The following is a 19,178-nucleotide window of genomic DNA, read 5'->3' as shown; positions in this document are numbered from 1 at the left end:
TTACATTAGTACAGGAACATCTCAAATCTAAAAAAAAAAGTAATATGGTGGAAAAGTTACTTGTAAGCACCAGAACCAGACTGAGAGATTAAAGACACTTTTGCAGGTTTTTTGAGTTAACTGATAAGAGCTCTGTATAAGAAATAATTTATTCTAAAAATTCTAATAATGTATGATGTAGATTAAAACGAAAAAAGGCTTGAAATATTTATCTGATTGTATTTTTAAATTAAATTATGAAAGAAAACAAACTTTTCCACGATATTAAATTATTTTACAGTAGGTACACCTATAGGCTACTTGGTATATTTATCATCAGGAAGAAATGTCCTCATACGTTCTCATACTCTCTCATGTCTTTCCAATCTTTATCACCATATTTCTCAACTATTCTCCCTTCTTATCCCACAAATGTGCCGAGATTAGCTGTAAAATGCCCTGAGATGATCATTTGATACAAGCTCAAGCACAATGTATTGAAACTGTGCACTTCAAAGGAGGGAAACAAGCCTGAGAATCAGCCAAACATCTCTAATAGCGAGATAATATGACCTAATAACTTCTAACTAGCCAGCAATACAGTCACTTAACTCACTTAAGTGTTAGAGCTGCGGACTCACAAACCTGAAACACTTGTCCACGGTTCACTGTGCTTCTGTCTGTGAACGTCCGGTGAGGTTTACCTCTCCGCATAAAAGACTTTGTCCATAACATCAGCTGGTTAACTAGCAATCTCGCTCACTGAGGGGGCGCCAGTGAAACAACACAGACAACTGCCTCCTATCACGACGACAAAGAAGAAGTGTTCTATTTTTCTTCTTCTTTAGTGTTCATTAAGGGTTGGCAAACCGACATAAAAGAGCTTTTGCTTTTGAAGGGAAATGAAACAAAGTTGAACTTATTTTAAAAACTTAAAAGATCCGGGGCTTATACAAAAGTTTTGGGGCTTTAGCCCAATTAGCCACCCCCAACTCCGCCTATGATTTGCAGGAAGGCCCTGATCACAATCACACTTGGAAGCTGCCCTGTACAACCGCAGCCTGGTCTGCTGGCCACTGAGCAGCTCCATTGGAGCAGTTGGGGTTATGGGCTTTGCTCAAGGGCACCTCAGTGGTGGTAAATGAGGGAAGGCAAGCACTGATTGTTTTACTTTCCACACCCAAATTCATCCTGCCGGTCTCGGGATTGAACCGGCACATGGTTAATTGACATTATAGTTTGAGCATTGTGATTCATTCTCAAACTTGGGAACGTTCAATGCTCACATTTTAATATTTTTTTCCCGAGCTTTGATCATATCCCATGGTCCTGTTAAGCAGAAAATAATACCGTGACGTGCATGCAGTTGTCAGCAGCACAGCATGCACTAAACTCTGCACAAGACTGGTGAATGGCAGGCGAGAAAGAGAGAGAAAAGGGTCAACAATAAACTGGAAATTTACAGTGTAAGTTGACTGTGTAGCATGTCTAAACTAGCTATGAATATTAATAAATTAGTGAATTAATACCCAATAATGAATTTTAATATTCAGAAAATATCAATCCATAAAAAGCTCTCGTTTGAAAAAGAAGGGGCACCACCGGAGTTGTTATAATCCTAGAGTCTCCGAACCTCTAGGTAGCTTTTAATAATTATACAATTATTCACCAGTGATCAGTTAGTTAATAATCGCTCAATTATCTTAAATCAATCAGTCAGTCTCAATCTAAAGGGTATATTCTCTTGGCAGGGACGTAGAAATAGGCAACACACAATTCCTTGGTTACAGTGAAACTATTAACTAACTAAGGTGATATAAAAAGGTGGTTAAATACATCAGGGAAATAATAATAATAATAATAATAATAATAATCTTTATTTGTAGAGCACTTTTCAAAAACAAGTTACAAAGTGCTTTAACAAGTGTAAAGACAATAATACCCAAGAGACAATAATGACCATTGAAAAGACTAAAATACACGTTCAAGGGGATAAAATAAAGTCAAATTGGGAAAGGCTGGTTTTAAGAAGGGACTTAAAAGTTCACTGAGGCGACCTGATTTCCTCGGGCAGGCTGTTCCAGAGCCTCGGGGCCCTGACAGCAAATGCTCTGTCCCCTTTAGTTTTCAGTCGAGACTCTGGAACAGACAACAGACCTCTGCCCGAGGATCTCAAGGTGCGTGCTGGTGTGTATGGGACTAAAAGGTCAGAAATATAACAAGGCGAGAGGCCATGAAGAGCTTTAAAAGTGATCAATAGAATTTTAAAGTCAATTCTAAAACATACTGGGAGCCAGTGTAATGAAGCTAAAATAGGATTAATGTGGTCATATTTCTTTGTTCTGGTTAAAAGCCTGGCAGCTGAGTTCTGGACAGTCTGGAGTCGATCAATAGATTTTTGGGTTAAACAGGTGAAAAGGCTGTTGCAATAATCCAGGCGTGATGAGATGAAGGCGTGTAAAATGGTCTCGGTGTCCTTAAAAGTTAACATAGATCGAATTTTTATATATTTCTAAGTTGATAACAACATGATTGAACAAGCTTTGTGGTGTGCTGCTCGAAATTTAAATTACTATCAAACCAAACACCAAGGTTCTTTGCCACAGGCTTAATGTGATTTACTAGGGAACCAGCAGATGGCAGTATTTGATTTGCCATCTGCTGGGACCCGATGACCAGGATTTCTGTTTTTACTGAGTTCAGGAAATTATTTGACATCCATTTTTTAACTTCACAAAGGCAGTTGTTAAGTGAACTCAGCATTCCAGGGTCTGTGGATCTGATGGGCAAGTATATTTGTGTGTCATCGGCATAAATATGAAAAGAAATGCCATGTTTATGGATAATATGTCCAAGGGGAAGCAGATACAAGGAAAACTAAATGGGTCCTAAGACCGACCCCTGAGGCACACCATATTTAACTGGACAGAACGAGGAGACATTGTTGTTTACAGACACGCAAAACTTCCTATTTGACAGGTAGGATGAAAACCATTCTAGGGCAGTACCAGAGATCCCCACCCAGTGCCTCAGTCTGTCTAACATGATGTTGTGATCAATGGATCAGGACTGAGCACATGCCATCATCAGCAGACATTAAAGGTCATTGGGGACTTTAAGCAGGGCAGTCTCAGTGCTGTGGTACTTCCTGAAACCAGACTGAAACTTTTCAAATATTTAGTTATTTTCCAGTACAGTGAGCAGCTGTTTGGACACAATTCTTTCTAGAATCTTTGCAATAAAAGGCAGTTTTGAAATTGGTCTAAAATTTTCTAGGATGGAGGGATCTAAACCAGGTTTCTTCAAAAATGGGGCCCAACAGAATCCATTACTTTCATACTTTCAGGTATTACATCAAGTGGGCTGGAGGACACTCTCATTTGTGATACTGTTTTTAAAAGCTCAGACAAGTCGATGGGATAAAACTGGTTAAAACTCTCTTGTTGCTGGTGAGGAACCTCTGAGTAAGAGGCCGCGGGGGTAATAGAGGCTCTGATTGACACCACCTTATTGGTAAAATAAGATAAAAACAATTCACAGTCATCATTACTTCCAGCTGAGGCACAAGGAGGGGTTGGGTTTACCAGCTGATCCACAGTCTTAAACAGAAACCTGGGATTGTGTTTATGTGCAGTAATGAGTTCAGAAAAATAGTGTGTTCTCGCATCCTTAACCAAGTTATTGTATTTAATTAATAAATCCTTCAGACTGAGGTAATGGACTTGGAGACTGGATTTTTTCCATCTGCGCTCTGCTTTCCTGCATTCCGTTTTTAGGCTGCGAATGCTGTCATTTATCCAGGGTTGCTTACTAGCTTTAGACGTAGGCCTAACCTTTAGAGGAGCAGTAATATTTAGTGACAACAAGCAGATATGATTGAAGTGATCGACCAGATTGTTGGTGTTGGAAACAGACAGGTGTTGGCTTTGGCTCTGAAAGAATGCGCAAAACTTTGAAACACTTTGTTCATTAAAGAAGCGAGAACACACGGAGCTTGGTGAGGCGGCAGGAGTAACAGGCGAATCGCAGCTAAAAACAATACATCTGTGGTCAGATATGGTCATGTCCACTAATTCCACAGAGGAAATGCTGACACCCAGGGTAAAAACCAAGTCCAGTGTATGACCACGGTTATGTGTTTGCCCTCAAACATGTTGTTTGAAGTTAAAAGAAGGGGCCATATTTAAAAAGTCAGTTGCATTAACATTGGTGGGGTCATCAACATGAATATTAAAATCGCCAAGAAGAACAATTCTGTCATAATTTAAAACCAGAGTAGATAAAAATTCAGGAAGTTCTGATAAAAATCCTCCAGGCGGTTTTGGGGGGCGATAAATTAGAACAAATATGATAGGTTGCAGCCCTCCAAGTTTAAGAGTGAGAACTTCAAAGGAGTTAAATTCATCACAGCGTACTTGATGACATTTTAAATTTTCCCTATACACGCTCACTAGCCCACCACCACGACCACTGACCCTCGGTTGACTAAAGCAATCATATTGAGGCGGACACAGTTCAGCTAGTTGGCAATAGTCATTCATTTGCAACCATGATTTGGTTAAAAACATAAAATCTAGATTTGCAAACAAGATAAAATCATTTTAAATGAGTTTGTTCTGGGTGCTGGAGTTGGTGCAGTTGTCCTAATCCTTAAGAGATTACTAATATTTCTGTGTGGGATGTGCACATTTCGGTTTACTGGTCTATGCGTGATGATGACAGGAATAGAAGTCTGTGGAACAGCGCTGGGAGCAGACGGCTTTACATGCCAGCAGGTGGAGACAGTTGTTTGTGGCAGTGAGGCAGAGATCTGTTCAGTGAGCGGTGGTGTGTCCAGGTGTGCTGCATGAATGATTAGTCATTCACGTAAATCATGTGTGGACCGCACCACATGCTGTATGTGCGCAGCTAACATTTCTGAGCCCCGTTTGTTTGGGTGAAGTCCGGCTGTCTTAAAAAGAGGCATTCTTTGCCAAAGAATATTAAAATTATCCACATAACACACGGTGAGCCCTACAGGCGAACTGGAGTCAGTCGTGGAGGCCAAGGAGTCTACTGAAGCGGCCAGCACCGCGACCAACTGTGGGAATGGGACCAGAGATAAAAACGGACTTTCCACACTGCTTTAAAAAGTTAAAAAGACGGTTAAAATCTGATTTTGTCAGCTCAGACTGCTGAAGAGCTGTGTCATTTGTTCCGACATGGACTATCACTCTTGTGATGGAGGACGGGAGCGACGGCATCAGGTCCTGGAGTTTTTTTTAAATGTCAGCTGTGGTGGGAAGCAGTGAGTGGTAGCGTTAAAGAAATGGATGTTTCTGGTTATGGAGTCACCAATTATTAGTGTGGTTGGGGAGAAAAGGGGACGAGGAGATGCCGGTTGTGGGGTTCCAGAGCAGGACTGAGCAGAATCTGCTTCAACACTGCGTGCGGACTGAGGATGGAGTGTGTGAGCTGCCGAGTGTTGTGTTGGAGTAGCAGTAACAGACCTGAGAGAAGGGCTACGCGACGGTGCAGGGTAGAGACGGCCTCCGGAGCGTCTGAGCACAGCCTCCTTCAGAATCCTACGTCAGGAAGCGGAGGTTTTTGACCGGGATGACGGCCGCTGATCAGGCCCAGAGGCAGACCGGCGGCCCAGTGCAGGAGATGTTGCCAGTGGAGGAGATGCAACAGTGTCGGCAGGCACTGTGCACCGAAAGAGATCCGTATCAGGGAGACTCGAAGCCGCAGGTGCATCCGCTGGTTGGACCGGAGTGTCGTCAGACAGGGCTGCATAGCGGTTGGAGAGGCAGATGGACGGAGGAGAGGCAGCCCCATCCGAGCCTCTCTTGCAGCCACGGACCACCACTTCAGCCCAGGTTGACTGATGCTTCGGAGTCGAGCAGGAGGAAAGCCTGGGAAGGCTAGAGGGGTCCCATAACACGGTGTCCTGGATGTTAGCGGTTGCGCTAAGAGAAACAATCTGTTTGACTTGTACTGAAGCCACATAATGTTTTGTTGGGTCTTACTGCTTGTCGACGGCCTGCTTTGGCCTGTTGCACGGGTCCCACGCTAGCTGCCCGATCCTGGCTTTTGCTAGGGATTCTCCGGGGTTCTCCGTGTCTGAAGAAAAACCTCAAGGGTTGGCCGTCCTCCGTCTGGCAATTCGGCTGTTTTCAGGTTTCCTTCGTTGGTCTGACCTCGGTGAAGTTGGCTCGACGAAACAAAGACTTTATTGCGCTGGTCAAATTCTTAGGGCGTTGCTGGAAGAGGCACGCCGGATGCGTGCCGAAGCGTCCAGAGCAGAGAGCGGAAGAGAAGAGAGAGAGGGCGACGTTGTGTGTCACTCTTTTGTGGTCTGGGGCGTGGTTGCCCCAGGGGGCAGTCCTTCTAAACCTTTAATGTCTATAAAAGAAAAGAAAATCTATTTGCGCATATTATAATCAAATATTTTCCACAATAAAACCTCAATGGTCAAACAGTTGTACCGTTCTAAGTGAAGCATTTGGTAACAGGAAAACAATTGTCAAATTATTGGTCATGATAAATAATGGGTGACATTTATACATTAAAGGCATTTCCGACGGTGGTCGTTGGTGTCTCTTCAGCCGTCTGTTGAAAGTTGATCTCCACCTCCCTGCTTCTTTCTCTCAGGAAGAGAAGAGGAATTGAGTCTCCAAATTATTTAATATAAAATGCACAAATCCACACCGTTGGTCCCACTACAACTGAATAGAGATTGCAACTCTGCACCTTCTCAAGATTAAAGCGGAGCTACCGTGTGTTATTATATGCTCATTTACAGTGTTTTCTGTGGGAAATGGTAGCTCCCTCTGGGGTGGACTTTGGGCTTTTTCACTTTGCAAACCTATTACATGCACAAAAAAATAGGTATATAACTCATTAAAGGAGAGGGAAAAAGCCAAAAAGCATAATATGACCTCTTTAAAGTCTTTTTGATTTAGGAAAAATCTGTGATCCACATACAAGCATTTGTTTTAGTTCCATAACATATAAAAACAGTACTGAAACCTCCCATCAGTGCCAGATGTCAATACCAATGTCAACACCCTGTAAGTAGAAAGTTGAAGTGACTATAGTATCTTTTTTAAATTATTCTGATGTCACAAATTTTTTTTTTATAGAACAATGAGACTCAATTTCCGCAAATCAAATCCATAAGGTGAATTTTATAAATCTTCCTGTCTGTTTGGATCTGGTAGGGGCAGGTTTGGTTATTAGCAAAATATCAAAGCTTTATAGAAATTTTTACAAAAAATATAAATAAAGATTAAGACCAGGGACTAATAACCAAATGTGAAAACAGTCTCAAAAAGGGGTTTTGCCCACTTCGAAATGCTAACACTTACATACAATTTTACATAAATGAGGTGGAAAGTGAAGGATGAATCTGAGCAATAACTTCAATCAGCTGTTACTTCACAAACACACAAATAATCACAGGCACAATAGGATATAATAAATTAATAAAATGATTGATGTGATATTGGGAAAATGTGGACTGCCTCCATCTGTCTGTTTAACTAAAGTCACCTTATCCATGACAAAATCAATAGGATATTTAACTTAAAGGGCTCTGTAATATTAGGGTAAAAGACTCCTGTTTTCATTACAACTAAAATCAATGGATAACTTCTATGACCGACAGCTCTCCAGTGCAGCTGTCAAACATCGTTTTACTAATTTCGGTGAAAAGAAGTTGGACTCTTCCCTGCAGACAGCCATTTTACCTTCTCCTCTCCTCTTATTTGATTTTTCTCCACCCGTCTTGTTAGACAAACTTGTCAAATACTCCGAGAAGATGATTCCTTTTGCTTCACAAGCTGCCAAGATTCTGGAATGTTTCCAAACCTCTTCATGTCAAAAAACTAAAACTGGAGAGCTCTAGAAAGTTTCTTATGCTCAGTTTGCCATCTTGCTGGAAGACCTGGAAACAGTGTATTTAGACGATTCCAATAAGGTGGTTGGAGAGGATTTCATTGTTTTTCTCCTCTGTTTGTCACCATAAGAGTTTATTGTAACTACAAATGTTTAACAAACACTTTTCAAGCAAGCAGGGGAATTTAAAGCCTTATATTAAAAATAAAAGTAAAACCAAAAAAGACTCTTCACGTTAAGTTCTCTACCTCAGAGAATCTCTGTGACAACTCCACTTTTCCTGCTGATAAGGGGATACAAGTTTGGAGAGCTATCAGGAGAATAGATGGAATGCGTGCATTCAGCCAAACCTTTTGTCTTACACATGTTGCACACTTGGACACAAAAGAAACCTCCAGGTGTGCATAAGTTTAAAATAACTTCTTTACTTTGCTTCCTCTGTATATACAGAAAAACAAGCACATCAGCAGAACGTTGTTGCTACGTATAGCAGGCTATTTACATCTACTGACTGACGGTTCCTTTTTAACTCGCATGAACATAAAATATCTACATTCCCAAACACACACTGATAATGCTCTGTGCACACACACAACTGACAACTAGCAGGCTACAGCTGACTGTACTGTATAGTATAGTGCCCACTGTTTAGTAGTTCATCATTAGAGTCCATTAACAAGGCCAACATTACTGTGGGTCCCACACACAGCAATCAGAGATGGCAGAATATGCACATTTAAACAGCAGGAAAAAAAGCACACAGGGTTCATGTTTTTAAACCAGGTGTTGCAAATCAACAACCACAGAATTAATGAGAGCTTTTCTGCAGCTTCTGGTGCAAGAGTTGAATTGTTACACTGCATTTGTGTTATTTACTGAGTTTACACAAATCAATATTGTAATGAACATTACTTACTTTAATACTTTACTTTAATATAAACTTCCACATCAAAATACCATAAATTATTTGGAACTTGTACTAATACCACAGTTATGACATGACTATTAACCTGTTACTGAAAATCCTCCAATGAAAATCCACATGGTTAAGCCCCTTGTGTAATGCTGAGCAGTATGCAGCATTTATAGAACCTTATACATTTATTGAAATTGTGATTTATTAAATGTCAAGGTCAACAAAACAATTGCGTGTTGGGAAAAAATATTTCCAGATATATAAGGAACTGAAGAGACTGCAGACACTTATACCTTAATGGCAGTGAGGCAGGCTTTCAGCAATCTTTCACTGCTCTTGACATGTTTGACGCTAAAAACACAGTTTTCCTTCTGAAAGGCAGTCATTTAACCTCCAGAGAAACAAACAATAGCAGCATTTCTGATTTTGGAGACCACAGGTAGCTTATTTCCAAGGCAATTTTTAGTAGAATATTTAGCTTTGTAACTGGTTTATTGTGATGTGGAACACAATAATATGCAGTGTGCAGAGTGTTAGGAACCACAAGAAAAAATAAGTGTGATGCAGTCTGATCTTTAGCTTGGAACGGTCAACGGTTATCCTGCTGTCGTCATTTAACTTCTTTGATTTATTACAGTCAGCATTATGCAGTGAGGCAATTGGCTCATGTTAATTAAATTTAAGGTGATGGAATTTTAATTTGTGTTCTTACAAAAACAGAAATGCCACAGAATAATTGCGATGCCAACAAAACATTTCTGCTAAAATTTTGTAGTGAGGATAAACAAAACTTCAAAATCAGTGTACACATCGTGAAGACATGCATTATGCATTTTTGATGTGGTTTGATATTGTGATCATTAAAGGAATAGGTCCCCATCATGCAAAATACGCTTACCGAGAATTAGATAAAAAGATCAATACCACTCTCATGTCTGTACATTAATTATGAAACTACTGTCAGCATAAAGACTGGAAACACCAGAAACAGCTAGCCTGGCTCTATCCTCTGGGAACAAAATCTGTCTAAGGGCTAAAGCTCAGCAATCAACACATTTAATCTCATTAGTTTAATTGGTACAAAAACTGTGGTGTAAAATTGACACGTTGATAATGACATACAGGTTGCCAAGCAGCCAGTGGAGACCCCAGGGTTAGGGTTAGGGCAAGCGGGAAGCTTCTGGTCAACAAACTGAGTCGAACGCGGAAGTCCCTTAAACCTGCATTCTGTTGAACAGCCAGCAGAGAGCGACTCTTCTGGTTGCAAAAAGAAGTCCGGCTCCATTAGAAATAGTGGTAAAATGACCCTATTTCTCAGCTGATTTATTACCTGAGTAAACACTTTCTTAAAGAGTTTATGGTCTCAGTCGCAAATTTCAAGTCTTCTTCAATGCAACATGATGTTCATTTAGTAAATTATGGTCCCATTTAAAGAAAAATAGACCATAAAGCAGAGTATGCTTCAGGGCGGGATTATCTGTGATTGACAAGTCGTTACCATGGCGACCTGTCAATCAAGCTAGAGTGACTCATACCCATGGCACTGTGTAAATTTCACCAGTGCTGTTGAAAAAGCTTATTAGGAATTGCCTGCTCACTTTCCCTGTTGAGTACATTTAGTTTTAAGCCTGTTGTTCGCTACACAGAATTGTCAGCCTTGTTAAAATGACAGTTAACGTGAATTACAGATGCACCTAGCTAAACAAGCTAACCACACACAGCTGTTAGCTCTACCGTCTCGTCCAAATATGGTCACGTCCGGTGCCGCTGGTTGCAAAAAATCAACATGGCGGCGCCCTATCGGCCAAACTCGAGGCTTCAAAACGGCAGTCCACACACCAACGGGTGATGTCAAGATGACTACATCCACTTCTTATACACAGTCAATGGGTTCGGGTTAGCACCTATTTCCACTTCAAGTACTGGCTGTGCTTTTTACAGTCCTGACGACAGGACACAAATACTGGATATATTTAATTTTTATGTCAGAGCGTTTGATTTATTGATTGCAGAAGAGCAGAGAAATATAACAAAATTGTTATAAACCTCTGACAGAAATTGCATACCCTAGCTTTGAGTTGAGCAGGCCAGGAGCTGATCATTGTCAGCTGATTAACAATCACACCTCTATTCGAACAAGTCATTGGCAGAGTCTGACAGCCTGCTGTTCATTCAGGCCGTTTGCTGTCATCTTATTTCTCTCTTTGTTGCCCCTGCCTCTTTTCCTGCTTTCTTTCTTAATGTGTCAGGATCTCAGACCTCAACTTTGCTTCACGGTATATGTATATTTCATATCTCAGATGGATCTGTTGTGGAGCTGCTCTGTTATGCTTCCTGCAGACCTTCTCCAGCTTTTATTTAACTTGCGTGCACCTCAAGCGGAAAATACAAGAATAGAACTGTTGCAAAACAAGGTCTAATGTTAATAATGATCCTGCCTGATTTGTATTGCAATTACCTGCACCAATCACAACTCAACTACCTCACATTTGTATTTTAGTCACTGAGCTGAAATGTGGGTGATTTCAATTCTCCTGCACTGGTATGAAATTACATTTTTGGTTTTACAACTCCTCTGACAATTCATAGCGTTATGCATGCTTAAAAGTGGAATCAAAATTGGTGTGCACTCAGATTCTTAGTCACATTGAGTGTAGTGGCATTTGCACTCTTTGTGAACACATCAGAACAATCTCTCACAGCTGAGTGTGTCAGGTGGATCACAGACTTCACCGCAGAGCCCTAAATATCCAAAAAACGACGCTTAATGGGTACCCAGGGTGTTTAAAAAACGACTCCAAGAGGTCTTAACTAAGCGCCCACATTTGACAAGTTGGGAGTGAGTGGGTTGGCAGTCTGTCAAGCTCCTGAAATTTGCCTCCTCCATCACCATCTGGTACGTTGCTGCCACTGCCAAGGACATGGGTAGACTGTAGCAAATGATTTGCTCAGCAGAGAAGGTGATTGGCTGCAATATAACATCCCTTCAGGACCTGAAAGCCTCCTCTCTGAGACAACCAGGAACGATTGTGGTTGACCCCTCCCACCCCGGACACAAACTGTTTCAGGCACTCCCCTCCACTAGGAGGCTGCAGCCCATCAGGACCAAAACCGCATTTTATTTCTGTCTTCAGCTGGCCTCATCAGGATCCTGGGACATTGACTGCCACTGACAGTCACAGTGACTCCGCCTAACCCTCCACTACACGTTATAACATGTCTACACTCTTGACTCAATGAGTTAAATTAACACACATCTTCTGGGGAACTATCTTGCACATTGCAAATATTCTTTAAACTTCATACTGTGAACTTTTGCACGTTCCCTGGTAAATATTTTGCTCATCCCTGCTCAAACTGTACAGCTTTTCAGTCATATTGTACATATTGTTTAAAATAATTGTTAATAGCTTATTTTCAATTTTCTAAAATGTGTCTTGACTTACAGTACTCTTTCTTTATATCTTCTACTTACTGTTCATTTATAATGGTGCATTAGGGCCATTGTATAGGTAAAAAATAAAAGAACATTATGGAGCCGGAGAAGGGGGGATATACTGCAAGAAAAAACAATCCGAGATTAAATTCATGAGAAAGAAAATTGGAAAATACCATTGTTAAGATGTGCGTGAGTTATTGAAGATGTGTACTCTTTTAAATGCAGGATATGCAGATGTTAATAACAACAGCAGTATGAGACAATTCCTTCTGTTCAAAGACCAAAAGCAGACACAGGAAATTAGGGATTTGGACCCAGGCGCAGAACACCAGTCTGAGCAGGTTCTATATCAGAGTTTATTAACTTAAAGTGAACTAATTACAACAATTTCAAGTAAGGCAGAAAACAAACAGTATCCAACACAGGAAGCAGGCAGGAACACTTGGCATATGATATGAAGACAGACTCACAAAGGACCAGGGAAGCACATATTCCTTGTATGTGTAAATCTATTTGGCAGTAAACCTGATCCTGATCACCTTTGGCTTGAATTGCATATACTGGAGTACTGAAGAGTTTCCTGCCAGACATTTTTCATTGATCTCCCTTGCCTGAACCAGAGATGGGGACTCGAGTTTGAGACTTGGACTTGAGTCACAGTTGCCTACGTAACACAACTATGTATCTGCTGCGCGCAGCCACACGTGAGAGAGGACAATAAACACAGGTTTTGTTCCAAAAAGTGATTGCCTTCTGCGGGAGCGCACACAGTAGGCTATGTTAAAGCTGTATCGCACAGTCTCTTTATGGCTACAGCTGCATCTGGGTCACACAGACATAATGTGCAAATATACATCACTTTATGTCTTTGTGATACTGTACCGTTTCTTTTAATGCAATTATCACAATTGTGGCCAAATAAATGTTTGAAGTTTATAGCGCAACCAGGCCTGACATTTACGTGATTATAGGCAGTAATAGAAAACCAGTTGTTGCCGATGGATTATGTGTTTGGTAGGCATATGTCTAACATCCTTGTTTATATTTGGAACACAGACTGTAGCCTATAACTAACATGACTGCTGAGTTATATATAAAATAAAGACATGATCTCTTTTGCAATTATTATGACTCTATATTATTTCCCTTGCTGTGTACCAACCAATCCAGTCCTTTTTACCTGTAAAAATACTTTAAATGGCCAATACAACCCATAAAAGGAGGTTTTCCACTTGCGAGAAAGTGATTGCAGTCTCTACTTATTGACAGAAAAGTGTTGATTTCATTAATGAGACACTGGAGACAGAATTCCTTACAGCGAATGCAGTTTTATAAGCATCCTGGATTGAACACATCAGGTGACACAACATTCATTAAAACCTCGAGTGACTTGAGACTTGACTTGGATTCTAGCTCAAAGACTTGTGAGCATCTCTGGCCTGAACTGTTTTTATGAGTTGTGTGTCTACATTTCTGCTTAATTTCAAGTTGCAGTAACATGCTAAGAAAAGAAAATTGTGTTTTGCTAATGTTTTATGAGGGAAATGCATTCAGCATGTATGTTAGACCTCAATGAAACACAACATTTTGGTGAGTTACCAGCTGAATTTAAACATAACATTTGTTTGAAACACTCAACAGGGCACCTTTATTAAAGGAATAAAGTTTGTACGTCCTGCACAGAGCACAAAGGCTTAAATATTAAATATTAAAGTTTGAACACAGATGTGTCAAAGGTGCTGGCTCTAACTGCCTTGTTAAATGAATTGTGAACTGTTGTGTTGATCCTCCAAACAACATAAAACATAACAAGAGCAGATAAACATTGTGCTGTATTTTATCAAGGGGATTTTTTTTGACACCAGTATCCTGATCCACGTCTTTACTGCTGTTGGCTTGTTTATCTGAGTGCTGTGAAATAACAACTAGTAGCATCTAATGCAATAATAATTAAACCTAAAGTTGTTTCAGCAACCTGCTGTCTATACCCACAGTGTGTAACTGAACTAACAATATCTTATTTGAGTGACTAGTCTTGTGAAAATGTGTAATTTGCACATCTGTATGAATCCTCTCTTTGGCTTTAATGTTGTCTATAAGGAAGAACCTCACTGACATTTACACATTTTCCCTCTTTATCAGATTTACTAGGGAGTGGAAAACATTCTGCTCCCACTTACTGTAGCGCTAGCCACTGCACCGCCGCAGACAACCTTGTGAGAGGCACAGCTACTCCAAGAAGGCTGGTATTGGCATTTTATTACTGAGTTAGTTTTTTTTTTTAGGATTTCTGTGAGATGATCCATGTGACACTTGTTTCATGGCTGTGAGATGACAAATTACATTAAAATGTCAGTCAGACTAAGTCTGAGATGAACCTCCGCTGGTGGTTGGATGGGCATAGACAATATTTGATAAAGACCAGAGTTCTCTTCCCTGACCATTCAGACAGCATCATTGACAATAAACAATACACACACTCAAGCTACATTCTATAACATTAAAATAATCTGCTAACCATAACCTTGACCTCAATCTGTTTATAACCTTAACAAAGCAGTTTAAAATGCCTAAATGCCTAACCATACCAAAGCCAGCATGTGTACTAAATTGAGTATACCAGTGCAGTATGGTAACCGTGCAACTAAGTTATTGAACTTTAATAGAGCCTACATGTGGGCTTCTAGATTGTTAGCACCTATATGTGACACTGACACGTACATAGCTTTGCAGGTCATGCATGCTACTTCATACAGAGATTCAACAATTAAACTGATTCACAAATAAAACTGTTTTCTGTCTTGTTAAGGTTTGATTAGGGCTAATATTAGTGTATTAATTATAATTTCAGATAATATTATCCTATATTGGTTACTACAAGTATAATATTAATTTCAGTTACAGCAGTTTCATTATGGTATGTTGTTTCATTGTGAGACGTGCCGATACGCAAGAAAAAGTCGCCAGTACGCCAAAGAGTAAAATACTGCGTGAGTCCCGGTCTACTTCAAGCACTACATTTGGGCATTTTATTTTAGGCCTACATGAGCGACAAATACAAGAGAAGAGAAGGTGGGACCTAAAGCGGGAGGTCAAAGCATTGCAAAAATGCACACAATGAAGGCCGTTTTTAGAAAGCAAAAGCGGTAATGTGACATTTTACTGCACTTAAATACAACAAATTTTGTGTTTTTAGGTATAATGTCTTGTTTTGGTTTAGATTTTTTTTAATAGCAAACAATTTGCCAACATGTGTATAAAAATGTTTCCACTTCCGACCTTTGTGGATTCATGGGATTCTGTGATGTTACAGCATGATTACACAATTATTAAAGGAACATGTGGATGTTTTGCTGAGAGATAAGAAAGTAGATACCAATCTTAGCTCTGTCCTTTCAGTAGAAAAATGTATTCGTCCAGGACATGTTTAGTCTCACTTAGCACTAGAGAGAGTGGAAGTGGGGGGAAGTAGCCGGCTAATAGAGAAAACATCTTCCAACAGCTCAAAAAGCATCTCAAGTATGTTAACTATGTTTCTTTCATCATTGGGCAAAGCCAGCAAGTTTACTGTGAGCACATGTGCGGTCATAAAGAGAAAAACTATGGTTCGGCTACTTCCCTTAAATTTATTGGCATTGAAAGAGTGAGACCCAACCCAAGAGGGGGTCAACTGATTAACCAATTTTTAAGAAGGGAAGCTTTTTGGATTCATAAATTGAACACAATTGAGCCTCGTGGACTAAAGGAAACACAGGATTTTAGCTCTTTCTTGTGATGTTTATAATTAGATTATCTTTCTCTGAAGTGTGTTTCACCTTCAGGGAAAGTTGAGAAACTTCCGTTAAGTGGTAGATGAACAGAGGTAGGACCTACAGCTTATCTGCCCTAAGGTATTTCAGAGTTCCTTATGTGAAATGATGTGATTCTTGTGACTCATGTGATATTTTTGGATATTAATCATATTTCTGCTGTTTTTATTATAGTATTTTGTATAAGATGTTGATTTAATGAAAATATATAAAAACGTAAAAAAATGGAATTTACTGGTCAGGCAAACTACCCAATTTCTATTTAGCACGCCTGTGAGTGTTTTTGTATACACTGTGAACCTGAAGAAGCCATAGGCGAAACGCATTGCTCACAGTAATGTAGGAAAATCATTTCAGTTTGTGGTAGCTTGTTTTCGATTTTCAAAGTCTAATCCTGCGACCTACCAGCACCTGACTGTTGTTGCTGTGAACAGGGAATTTAAAACCTTTTCTGTGTTTATGTGTGAATAATTTCAAAAATGGAATCGCCTTCTATAAAATATATATTTTCAATTATAATCTCCCTGCATCCAGGGAGCAATTACAGAACAACAGCAGGTGAATGAAGTCAATCATACAATCAAGAAACATAACTGTCAATTATAATCAATTACACAATGAATATTCATCCCAGTGCAAAACCCAAGCACCCTCAGGGAGAACTAATCTCAAGCAACTGCACTGTGCACTCAAATCACTGCAAATGGAAGTGAGATGGAAACCACTACAAACTGGTGGAAATTTCACAATGATAATTGCTGCAGTAGTCCATTTTCCTCTGGCTTCTCTTTATATGAATATATAAATACACAAGTTACTATAGCCTACATAATTTCCTTTTCTATTTCAGGTGGAAAATATGAGTCTTGAAGATGCAGGAAAAGATCTTCACACAAGCTCTAAAGGTCAAACGTTGAAAGAGGAGAGGAAGCCTGAAAGAAGAACTCCATTCTCGATGTGTGACCTGCACATTATAGAGCCTGAAGACCAGATCAGTCACCCTGTGAAAGATGCTTCCACATCTTTCAATCCAGCGGAGAGGTGGATGAAAGCTTTGCAGACTCATATTTAAAGCATCAACACTAAAGAATGAACCCTTTTTTCAATTGAGATTTAATTAGTATTGAAGACCATTACATAGTTAAAAGAGGAATGACAAGTTAATTGTACCATATCTGGATTAATGAATGAGTGCAGATTAGGGTTGGATGATGTTTATGAAATTTCCATCGGACGATGTCTACAAAATTTCGGGATGGACAATGTCATCGGGTGCGGGGGCAGTCGTCTTATGTCCATTGGTTTTCGCATAGACTTCACTCGGTTAAAAAAATTGGCAGACTATTAACTTATGTTACAAGTCGCGGTGGATATTTTACGCCCGGACCAGGTAAAGCAGCAGTGAACACACAGGGTGCAGATGTTGGTTTCAGTTGTTTCATCTGCGTCATTAATAAGCCGACGTGCGGCTCACCTGCTTAGCATGATAAGGGACAGCGGGTGGATATTTACGGAAAAAGACGAGTTCTCAGTCTTTTAGGTGACTTTATAAAACATAGCCTACTACTGGTTTTAAAATCACATGCCGGTGTTCTGACGATCTATGCTACCGTAGCGCAAATCGACAGCAGAGTCTATCGAGTCGCTCTGCCCTATCGAAAAATGCTACCTTATGTGTTCCCTTTTCCAATCCCATAACGTTATAACTCTCACAGTATTATGACATATTCTGTTTTTTGATTATATTATAACATCATTTCAGGGGTAGCGTATTCTGATTATTCTGACTAATATCCCCTATCAAATAATGCACAGAATCATTTTATATTGCACCACTACTCACTCCATGTGTACTGTACGGAGATGGGGAGCATGTTGAAATACTATATTATGCCATCTTTATTTAAGATATCAGGGGTAGCGTATTCTCATAGACTAATAAAGATTTTATTTTTTGGATGTTACTGACGATCAGCCACTTTCTAGACGGCATTCCCAACAGCAAGGTTGCACAGATTAATGGGCGTTGAAACAAACCACGCTTGTGGGTCATACGCATGCGCAGAACCCCTAAGTAGCACTCTTTAAAGGGCTCTGCTCGATAGGTAGCATAAATCGACATAACACCGGCTCAACGTAGTGATGTCTGTCAGCCATCGGCCCAACACTAGTACAGATCCATTTGTAGGGCAGTTGATAAGAGCGGTTTAGAATTACTTACAGATGATTGATGATGAGATGATTAAAATGCATGCAACTGACCCTACGCCTGCCATCTTAGTTGCTTTCCATTCTCAAATGCTTCAAATGCAGTTAATGTTAATAAGTGATGGCAGATTTACAACGCCAAATTCTTGGTATTTTTTTCAGCTGCACCCCCAGAATTTGTCCATAGCGGTGGCCAGGCGGGGCACTGGAAATCTTGGGGTGGCACACCAAAACCAAAAGCCATTACTTGATTTCACACTATTCTATTGTTGTTTTTGAAAACTGTGTCAATATGAGAGTCAAGGAATTCCATACTGATATACTTTATACTCTAATAACTTGTAATATTACAATTAATGTCCCTAATTATCTGATGTGCATAGACTAATACCAGTGCAGTTAACATTTTGAGTTCCACAACAATCCTGATTTAATGTGTTATGTATCTGTATTCATGTGTTTCTTCAAATACGCTACTTGTCCGTTTCTTTAAAAAGACAAATATACAGCTTTGATTTGAATGGGTTCATTGATTGAAAGGAACGAATGATTCACTGCGAGCTGGCCCACTCAAGTTTCAAGGCCTTTTCAGAGGACTTTTTGTAAACAGAAACATTATATTATATATGTCCAAAAATGAAAAACAAAACAAAAAAGCATACTCAAAACCTATTCATATTTCTACTTTATAAGGCTACATTGTTTTCAGTACAACTTTATATGTTTTGGCAAACACATCCACAAAAGTATCAAGATTTATGGCCCTAGCTTTTCTTGACTCCTCAGATGGCTCAGTTGCTCTTCAGCCACTGTATTTCTCAAGACAGTTTTGAATAACTATTGCATAGAAAAACCTAAAGCCTCACTTAATGTAAACAAGATTACTGAACAATTTGTCTAACCATAACTTTAGTAAAGAAAACATAAAACAGAATAAGGGGAGCATGTT

The 19,178-nt window shown here is 39.8% G+C and overlaps 1 protein-coding gene across 1 annotated transcript in view; it reads left to right on the top strand.

The window, feature by feature from the left end:
* LOC119917624 (muscular LMNA-interacting protein) overlaps positions 1 to 17,780 on the top strand; it is a 35,801-nt gene extending 18,021 nt beyond the window's left edge. Inside the window, exon 12 of the mRNA XM_038738018.1 lies at positions 16,872 to 17,780. Coding sequence (XP_038593946.1) covers positions 16,872 to 17,093 — 222 coding nt within the window. The 3' untranslated portion in view covers positions 17,094 to 17,780. The remainder of the gene's footprint in view (positions 1 to 16,871) is intronic.
* The last annotated feature ends 1,398 nt before the right edge of the window (positions 17,781 to 19,178 follow it).

Source organism: Micropterus salmoides, unplaced genomic scaffold (assembly GCF_014851395.1).
Source record: "Micropterus salmoides isolate LMB-PRFRI ecotype aquatic unplaced genomic scaffold, ASM1485139v1 Ms_hic_scaffold_22, whole genome shotgun sequence".
NCBI lineage: Eukaryota > Metazoa > Chordata > Actinopteri > Centrarchiformes > Centrarchidae > Micropterus > Micropterus salmoides.
This window is presented reverse-complemented; position numbering and strand designations above follow the sequence as displayed.